The sequence below is a fragment of the Anopheles aquasalis genome, chromosome 2 (assembly GCF_943734665.1).
Source record: "Anopheles aquasalis chromosome 2, idAnoAquaMG_Q_19, whole genome shotgun sequence".
NCBI classification, from domain to species: Eukaryota; Metazoa; Arthropoda; class Insecta; order Diptera; family Culicidae; genus Anopheles; species Anopheles aquasalis.
Genome location: NC_064877.1, coordinates 41,430,001 through 41,440,000, shown reverse-complemented (window position 1 = coordinate 41,440,000; position 10,000 = coordinate 41,430,001). Strand labels below are relative to the sequence as shown.

The 10,000-nt window shown below is 47.7% G+C and overlaps 1 protein-coding gene across 3 annotated transcripts in view; it reads right to left on the bottom strand.

The window, feature by feature from the left end:
- Window positions 1-10,000, bottom strand: part of LOC126572152 (vesicular acetylcholine transporter-like) — a 32,486-nt gene that overhangs the window by 1,150 nt on the left and 21,336 nt on the right. The window contains exons 2-9 of one of the 3 annotated variants that reach the window (XM_050231231.1): window positions 4,171-4,250; window positions 3,606-3,964; window positions 3,336-3,513; window positions 2,629-3,269; window positions 2,428-2,550; window positions 2,132-2,354; window positions 1,734-1,934; window positions 1-1,441 (exon numbers count right to left, since the gene is read on the bottom strand). The exon at window positions 1-1,441 is cut by the window's left edge and continues 1,150 nt beyond it. In XM_050231231.1, the coding sequence (XP_050087188.1) occupies window positions 1,247-1,441; window positions 1,734-1,934; window positions 2,132-2,354; window positions 2,428-2,550; window positions 2,629-3,269; window positions 3,336-3,513; window positions 3,606-3,964 (1,920 nt within the window). In that variant the 5' untranslated portion in view covers window positions 4,171-4,250 and the 3' untranslated portion in view covers window positions 1-1,246. The remainder of the gene's footprint in view (window positions 1,442-1,733; window positions 1,935-2,131; window positions 2,355-2,427; window positions 2,551-2,628; window positions 3,270-3,335; window positions 3,514-3,605; window positions 3,965-4,170; window positions 4,251-10,000) is intronic. The other 2 variants (XM_050231229.1, XM_050231228.1) reach the window with 2 other exon arrangements.

Genomic DNA, 10,000 nt, shown 5'->3' with positions numbered 1-10,000 from the left:
CACTCGGGATGGCATTGACATTGTCGTGCCATTTCCGGGAGCCCAAGTATTGTTCAATTGCTACCAACCGGTTCGTATCAACCGCTCTAGCAAGCCAATTCGTACACTAATAGTAAAAATAACGCGTAAAGTAAACATTTCTGGGCCAAACATCGAATATTATAGACAGTAGTCATTATTGATTCTCTAAACGGCAAAGTTTGTTTTTTAAAGAACATATTGTAACAGCCATTCTCAGGTTGACTCAGCATTGATATGATAGATGGTGCCTTAAGCAGCAGAAATTCAACATATTTTTACTTTATGCTTAACAGTTACAACAAATACAAACTATTTGTAACAGACCTGTGATTCATTTCCTTGAATTTTTGTAAACATGTTTTACAAAGTGTTCGCCTTTAACCGGCTAACAAATGCTGTATCGAACACAAAACATATACTTTGCAGCTCATAGTATCACAAAAATGTGGTAAATTGTATATCATTTTAGCCAGTTTTTTGTTTAAGATAACACATTTAAATTAATTGTAAAAGTTTAACATTCAACAACCTAACATTGCTCTTAGAGAACGTTTCATTAACGGTTCATATAACATTTCATTCGTATTTTCTAAGCAAAATGTAGCCTTAGTAAACTTATCAGCTTTTATTCAAACCACCGCTAGGCGTAAGTGTTAGACTCCTATCCAACTAAAATCTTTGCAGTATATCCCCTGTGAATTTCAAAACTGAGCAAAGAGGCTCAGGTGATATTCATGGCGGGCTATACGCTGATATTGCTGCTACACGATCAAAGCTGTTTTGGGGTATTTTACTCTTTAAAACTAAACAAGCGAATACTGCTACTAGCGAATGGTTCGCGTTTCAAGCTGCTAACCAATCGCAAGGAAACGAAGGCTCGTGATCAACAATTCCTGCGCTAGCCTGTGCCAATACGCTACCAATATATGAATCTTGATATGTTTCGTTTAAACTCTTGTGGAGTTTCGAGTTTTCCTTATCGACTAATGATATGTTTTCGTTTCTTTGGTTGTCCCGATCGGCGTTCGCACGACACTCGGACCGTTGGTTAAAACTGATATGTTTCGTTTGCTGATATGTTTCGTTTACTGATATGTTCCATTTTCTCCGATCTCTGCCGCCATCATTATTCTGATTCCAGTTCTGTCTCCTTTAAGGCCACCGGCACGCTGTGCGAGAGCTGTTGAAAGAGAAGAAGAAAGATAAGGGAGGCTGCCGCGGGGCTTTAGGATAGCAGGTCGCGCATAGCATCGAGTGAATCCTGGAGCGAACGGGCGAAGCGCGATGCGCTCGTCTTATCCGACGAGAAGAAGGCCGATATGCAGAAGATGATCTCGTTCGGGTGCGGATTGTACGATGCACCGTAACCGTGTGGGGTGACGGGTCCATAACCCATGAAACTGTTAGTGGAACACGCGACCTAAGGATTAAAAGAAGAGTAGCGAAGGGGATCGCCCTTTAGTTAGTGATTCCCGAAAGGACCCTTCCCAATGGAGAGCACTCAGAAGTGCTGTTAAAGGGGTGTCTGGAGCAAGGAAGAAATCCCCTTTCCCTCCATCGGCTGGTGCTTCTGTGCAAAGTGGTCGTGCATGATTCTTGCAGAGAATGTGCGCGCAATCGTGCATTTGATGTCAGTGCAGTCTAGTGCATTACAACCACAAGCCGCATGTTCCGTGTTGCAGACGCACGCGGCACATGGGATCCTGGCTGACCTGGCTGGTGGAGAGAAGGAAACAATTAGCGATCTTGTAGCACTCATCGGTGAACAGATCGTGCAGGGTGCCTTCACGTTCGCGGCATGCCTCACGCAACCCAAGCAGATGTATGTCAATGCCGTAGCCCAGGATGTTCTGTACCATAACCTCGGTCTGGCGTGCGGCCGCACACCGGAATAGCTCCCTGAGATGGTCTCGCTGTGAAGTAGAAACACGGATTATGCATACATTAGTGTACCCGGGTACGGCATTCGCGCTCGAATGAACTAATCTTTATCTTCTATATATAATTTTGTTTTTCGTTGCTCGGAATCTCGGAGGATGGGAACCGGGCGGAACGGGTGTGCAGTGTGGTGTGGGATGTTGGAGAATCGATTTGCATTGGCCTTACATACACTGTATATACTGAAAGTTACTTTTTTCACATCCGCGGCGGCTTCGGCACTGTAGTCGTCCTCCTTGTCGCTCTCGAGCGTCACGTTGGGACCCTCGCCCTGGCACATCGCTTTGGCCCACTCGAGCGCTTCCTGGCTCGCGGAACGTATACAGTCGACCCGGCCCAGCATGAACCGCCGCGTCGATGCACTCTCGTACGTGCTGACCAGATGTCCATACAGTCTGGAAGTGTTCAAGAAAGTGATCCAGATTGATTATCGTTTGTAACCCGCGCGATCCCTCATGCACTACTCACTTGTAGTACGCCAATTGCAATGCCAGCTGAATGAAGACGTCCGGGCTGACCTGACACGCTTTAATGAAGTTCTTACCGAACGGTTTGTAGCGATACACGTAAAAGTCCAGATCCTCGATACGTCTACCACAGGGAACCAGATTGAGCGATATATGGCGTAAACGGTTTCGAGACCCCGGGCTCAACCCACGGCCGCCTTACCTGTCAACGACTCGCGCTACCTCCTGAAGGCGACGTGCAATTTCCGGTCGCACGATCCACTCGAGACGTTCCGGTGGTGGTACATGGGAATGTTGCGTTTGTTCCGGTGCTTCCTCCTTTGCCTGTGCTGCATCGATCGTTTTAAGGATACCCTCGAGAAGCTGGACCACGGCAATACCCTCCGAGGGCGAATGTTCGTAGCACAGACCCCACGTACCATCGTTGCAGATGATGAGCTGCATCGTTTTGTCGAACCAACGGTTGGCGCTGTTGAAGGCGCTACCACCACCGTGGATCATCTCTTGTGCCATGTTACTTTCGTCGCGACCCCCGGCATAGTGTGCCCCGGCCGGTGAACCATTGAAGCCGCGCGCATTGTAAGTTAACGGGAGCGGTTCATCGATACAGACCAGCACCAGGGCCGTCTCGATCAGTTCGATGTTGCGCGCATTGGTTTCCTCGAGCAGCAGCATCTCCCGATCGGCGGCCCACTTCGGGCGTGCATCGGCCGTAAGGATTCCCACCGTGGCTTCCGTTTCCGGTAGACAGGGTGCCTCGTTTAGGATGTGAAGCAACTGGGCCGTGAGCTCATGCTCGTTCAATCGGCCCCGATCTCTTGCCTTCACCGGTAGACAGTACATCTGTTGGTGTTCGATAAGTTAACTATGAATTCGAGCACACAAGCAACGCGACCTGTCTTTACTTACGTGCTTCCGGCAGCATACGATGACATGGGCATCACTCTGTTCACCACGCGGTGGCAGATACTGGCTATCGCGTGGATTACCCGGTCGACGGCAGGATCCCAGCAGCCGATAGTACTGTGCCATGCACAGTGGTTGTCCTTTCTCGCGAGATGTCGCCCGTTCCTGCTTGAGAGCGCCACTGGAAGTCGATCGATCGGTACATCACACAACATCATTCCTGTCCTTAAGGTAAGTTGCTCTACCGCAGACAGTCGCTTATCGTTTGCTTACCTTTCCAGCATTTCCTTGTGTTCCATCAGTTGATCGACGAGCTGGGCGGCGAAACGGGCCAGATCGTAGACGGTGGTGAATTTGCGCGGCGGTAGCACCATGCCCGGGTTCGAGTTGATCGGCAACGGGAGCGGATTGTCCATGTACATGTCATTCAGCCAGTAATAGTACGCCCAATTGTCGTCGGACTCGCGCTTCTGCAGTAGGTACTCCTGCAGCGCCGGTGCGATGGTCGCACTGAACTGCTTAACGATCGTTTTGGTTCGCTCGTGCTGTTGCGCCGTGACGATCGGTTGAAGCACCCGGAGATACTCGGCCATCGTTTGCTCCACCGTCGGTACCGGCACCTTTGGCAGCATCTGAAAGGCAAATGGGACCACAAATGGTGCAGTGATGTTGCAGTAACAAATGGCAATGGCGGCGGGATCCATCAAGAATCCGTCTGCGGGATGTTATGCTTTGGTTTATTGCGTACGCTGGCTGGTACCGCTCGCACTAGGTGGCCCGGTGGTTTGGCCGGTCATGTGGCCTTGAACTGTGGCATTCGCAACGCCAATTCGCTCACCTGGGGGAATCCAAATTCGTCCACTGCCTCCGATGTCGAGAGCCATTTCTTCGGCAACTGAAGTATGGATTCTTTCCATCCTGGATGACGGATGTGTACGGTTGATCGTGATGTGGGTTCGTATGGGATGTTTTTTGATGGGCATGAAACCGACGATGCAACGAAAATGCCATGAAAAGGTACAGATAAAGACAGTGAGCCTCATTGATGTGTGGTTATGGTTTTTTTTTTTGGGGGCGTTTCAATGTAGCCCCACCGGCAGACGAACAAAGCAATCACGTCTCTTCCGTTCCCTCCCTCACGCAATGCTTATTTGGTCTAAATCCCTGCCCAAGAATTTAATAACTAATTCAATCAAAAAACAAAACCGAAACGATCCAAAATGATGGGGACCACACCGGTCCACCGGGCTTTAATGAAGCATATTTAGTGTCTACCCCCAAACCGAGCGAGAACGAAACGCGCGTTTCGCAGAATATCTGCTGCTAGCTAGACACCCTTCGGTTCAGAGTTATGGTGGCCACCGTGGCCACCACATAAACCATCCCTCTCCTTGTTGGCAGGCGGCAACGTATCCCGCTGGGGGCCACCAACTGACGGATGAAATCGTTGCAGGTGACGTGGCGCGGAATTGTTTGCTTTATGGAACGCATAGCGGGTGGTCGACAGGCGTGTGATGTCCCTGTGCCTGCCGCCGTATGTCGGGGGATGTCGGAAATGGTTGCCGCTCTGCGGACGTGTTCTGCGGGTGAATGAATCTTCGATCTCCCCTTCAAGTCGCTAAAGGTCGCACACCTAGGGTGAGCTGGATCCGGGGGGATTTACGGGAGATGAGAAAAATAGCATCCGGGATGGCTTGGGTGGGGGGTGTCAGGTGGTTGGACTGAAGCGAGGGGAGGATAAACTTATTTTTAGCAGCTTTTTTCACCTGCTGCGCTGTTCGGCAAAGGTGTTTCCAATGACGATGGTAGTGCGAAGAGGTTGCTGAAGGAATTCAGCGAAAACAATTCGATTCACACCAGCATTTTCAGACAAGGACTCATCCGTCTGTGATGTTGATTTATGACATTGATTGATCTCTTGATAATTGTTTAGTTAGATCAAAATTGTTCTAATTCGAAGTTTCGAAGCATTCTTAATTTTAAAGCTATTTAGTATTTTGCGAAGATATAGTGGGCCTTGAGCGATGAAGGATAAACATAGTAACCTATGGCAAGTAAAACTCTACAGCATACGTTAACCAGCTGTCAGCTATCAAGGAAGTTGTGCGGAAGCACTGTTCGTTCTTTCCCGAAGTCTGGACGAGAGGTTCCCTTATATTAATCAACCGCACAGAGAGAAACTCACACTCGTAAGTAATGAAACTCAATCCTTTTTATTGAAAGTTGGTGCGAACAGCATACCCTCCACTTTGTCGTCGACCATAGTTATGGCGTATGGTTGACCAAACTGGCAAAGTTGTGGGATTTTTAGTGTCAGCAAAGTTGCTCTTCTCATCCGTGGTCGCTCTTGAAGGAGGCTGTAACTGAAAGGTGATTGAATTTTACTTCCTTCTTGAGTTCCGGCAGTCACGCAGTGCAACCGGCACCGATCAGCTAATGTTAATGGTTCTGATCCGGTTCGGGCCTTTTCTGTTGTCGTTACACGGTTTCCCTCATCCTCGTAACTCTGCGAGCGCACGTCTGTGCAATGCAGCGAGAAAATGGAAAACTTTTCACCACCACCAGGCAGCGATTTTGCACCCTCGGTTGATCCGTCGGTTATGGTGTCGGATGCTGAGAACGGTGTCCCATTGTAGAGCAGCACACGTATGTCGTTGTCGGTGAACAATGGGTTTTCGGTTCGACGTGTACTATCAGCTTTAATCTAATCCAGAGTATCCCCGGCGAGAGCGTTTGAGAAAGGACCTAGTCCGGTAGGGCCTGCGTCCTATTTTGCCAGAAGCGAATTCGATGGTGCTTGAGTGATTTCTTTGGAGTACCGGTCCTGTACCGCAAGCCCCAGTTATGCCCAAGGACATTTCGAGCTCGACTTGACTCGAGAACGGGAAGCCACTGGAGCTGAAAGAAAGGAAACCGGATGTGACCCGGAAGGCATCGAGTTCAGTTGCTTTTCCAACGTATTTTTTTCTTTTTTCGTTTTACAACCTCTCCGATGGCCACGAAGCTATCCGATACCGCGTTTATTGGTCAATTCTTTCTTTTGTGCTGCGCTAGAAACGGGTTCTGGTCCGCCAATTGTACGCTTCCGGACTTAAAAAGGTTCGCACATTTGGAGTATCGGAAACGGAATTTTCTTTCGACTCGATTTAAAGAAGCGAATTCGGAATATGTGTAGCTGCAGTGCAGGGTCTTCGTTGAGAATAAAGGGAATTAGTTGGATCGACTCTCATTTGGCGTATAAAGAAGGTGTCCCTAGAAGAATGAATCTCTGTCAACACAAAAGGAGCTACAGAACTCTGATCGTGAAATGCGGAAGGATGGCTAAATCGTAAGGACTAATTTTCCGTTGGTAACAATCTTTGTTAGCGTTTCTTGTGAAACACTTAACACAAAAAGTAAGAACAACTAACTTTACTTATTTTTTATGCCAATTGTTTTTCGTTCCTTTGATAATATATTTAATTTAAGTTATCTGCACAAAATTCCTACAATCCACATAATGAGTGTAGTACAACATCATTTTATATTCTGCTTGTGTATTCAATTTTTGTGTAGGTTTCTTTTCAATATACCTTCACCATTTTACTAGATGAAAACATATATTAGACCACCATGCGCGCATCGGTTGATTTGTTGGCTTCACTCTATATCCTTGGCCCAAAGGGAAGAGTATCCTGCTCCGTCGTTCGCTGATTGAAATTGTATATGGACACGTGTATGGCCAGGTACCGAATAAAATCACTGTGTTTGGCAACCGGTCTCGCGTACCGTTGATACGGTGAAACCGGAATCATTTTGGGCCCCAATCTACCTAATCCACCTTCCACGCCGCTAAATGGTATACCTTAATTTGATAGACCGTTGTACCTTCGAGCGTTTCGGTCGTGTATCCTCTTCGTAAAGGGAAGCTGCGCATCTGCTTGGCCAAATGGCATTTACCATAAAGGATGTTATGTTTGAATATTTTTATATTTTTATGCGTTATGCGTGCTCCATATAACAAGGAGTTTGTGAGATATTAGCAAAAGTAGGATATTTTAACACAAATATTCGCCAAATCCTTCATATATCTCTTCTTACTTAATAAAGAAAACTACTATTGTCGAAAGCAAGCCAACGGAGAGGGCGTCTTTACACATCCCTACGCATCCTGTGGCACACTTAAGGTAGTAGTTAAACGAGCCACAAACTGTTTGGCCGTTGTCTGCTTTGGAAGGAGCTCTATACCGGCATCAAGTTCCATGTTGCCTCGAGCGCCTTGGGTGGTACGGTATGATTACTAGCACAGTCAGCTAGCGTTCGGGCGCTGTCAGGTACCGCCATGTCCTTGCCGACCACCTTCCTCCCCTTGCAGGACTGCTCAACTTTCATCCTTCCAAGGGTGATGCAAACTGGCGTGGCTTGGGGTGTGTTGGCAACGGCGTAGTTATTGTTTTTCCAGCCAAGTCAGTCCGCAACCAGTCGATGTTGTTTGGGTGTTGGGTTGTTTCCCTTCACCGTACCAGTTCCATCCCTAGTGAGTTATTCTTTCTTGAGAACGACAAGCTGAAGCGCCAGACGGAGTGGACGGAGTCTTTAAAAACGAATTTACTCGTCTTCTCCGACTTTAAGCAAGGCCACGATGAGCTAAGAAAAACTCTTGGAAGGAAGTGCACGATTAAAGCAGATTTTTGTTTCCTATAAACGCTTGGCTGTCAGTGGCTCTGCCTTGCGTTGGGCGTTCCACATTTACTATCTCCCAGAACAGGAACCAAACGCATTAATTTGTTTGTTGCGTCCGCAGTTTCCTTCCATTGCCGAAGAAAACGTTTATTACCAGACAGCAAACGATCGTAATTTTGAGTTGTAGCCTGATGCCAAACGGGTCATTCCGGTTGCTTTACGATTTAACCAAAAAGGGAATGGAACGTATAATTCGTTTCTAGTAACACCAGGGAACAAGCTCATCTGGGGCGCAGTACGGTTTACGGTCGAACACTAGAGGGGATGGTAAATGAACCGGGAGCCAAAAAGGAATTCACCTTTTCACCCTCCGGCACTGGCTGTGTAGTACGAATTCCATTAGAGTTAATTTAGATATTGTTACTAATGGGGGGCTTGCCGGTCCGAGTCCCGCGTTCCGAGAGGGGTCTGAATAAGCTATTCATGAGCAGATCCGTGTACATACTTTCACGTCAAGGTACCCGCCATTCAGCTATCGGCAGCCATGTTCCACGTTCATGTTTTCGGTGTGCTGTGCCTGGCTTCGTCTCAGAAAGGTACCGGAATCGTTTGAGGGACGTTATTCGACTTCACTTCCGGTGTGAGGGATTTGCTTCTTAAAGATATCGTCACGATTTCGGTCGGTTCAGTCGGTTTGTATGGATTTATGTGGGACGAAACTGACCGACTTGTTGTGGCAACATGCCAATCGACTTCACGAACCACGTTGCTGTTGTAACAGGATGTGAAATATCGATTTTTGGAGCCAACCTTCTGTTCTCTCTAGCTATTGAGGTCGACTCAAGAACGGGTTTTTGATCTTGGAAGTCCAATACGCCCGGTCGTTCGGCGCATTGGACGCTATAGTTTATTCATGCCCAGAATAGAATCTGGTGGCTACTTAAGCGTTTAATACGACCAGCAAGTCCTAAGTACACGCTCTAGCTTCGTGGATTGAACTTTTAAATCAAATTGCGAGAGTTTTCCCTTCAATAGTCTGGCCTCGCAAAACATTAAAAAAAATCAACCATATCCAATTAAAAATCATGCCTGACACGCGGGGTGCAATTAGCGTCGAAAGTCCCGGGCGAAAAACGATCCCCTGTTCACCATACCTCCACCACCATCACAAGGTCTCAGTCTTGAACCGCAACTACCCAAAGAGCCACGAGACCGCATCCAACAACCTGCTCTAATGGTGTTAATAGAACCGAACCGTGTTAAATGTAATTCAATTTGCTCGTACATCGGTCCGGTCCGACGCATGAAGCACCATGGTTGGTGCTGATGATGATGATGATGATGGCGATGAGGAACAGCTAGCGGAGCCAATAGATCCGACCACACAGCCTGCGTGTTGCAGGAGATTGGATAACGAATACCAGGACGGTTGACGGAGCTTGTTGTGCAGGATACTTTAAAAGATTAACTAGTCTTTTGGAACGTTCGAAATGATAGAAGGATTTGTACCCTCATCTGTTAAGGCAAAAGATTTATGTATTTCAACTGCACAACAACAAAGTTTATGATCGTCCTTCCTCTAACCGGCGATGCTCATTAGGCATGTTAACATTAGAATAACATGCAGCCCTTACTCACAATACACCCCACCAATCAAGCGAGGTTACGAAAAAGGGGTTTTCCCGGCAATCTTCGAAGTGGTTGAACCGGGGAACCCTTCTGCAACGGCACCGTCGCGTTGGCCCCGCTCTTGACTTCTGTATGGTGCCATAATTACAATCAGATAATCAGTGGTCGCACGGATCGAATCGGACCGAGCCGAGGCTCAACACCAGTTTTCTTCCCAGTCCCCAATTGCTGCTCAATTTTGTAGTAGGTAAAGGGGCACCGGGCTGGTGGTTGGCAGCACGTGCCAACCAAAAAACGCCCGGGAATATCTTTTGTGTGCTGCAAAGGATATATCTCCATCATTTCGGTAATGGTGTGGCACAATCGGATTGGTTCCG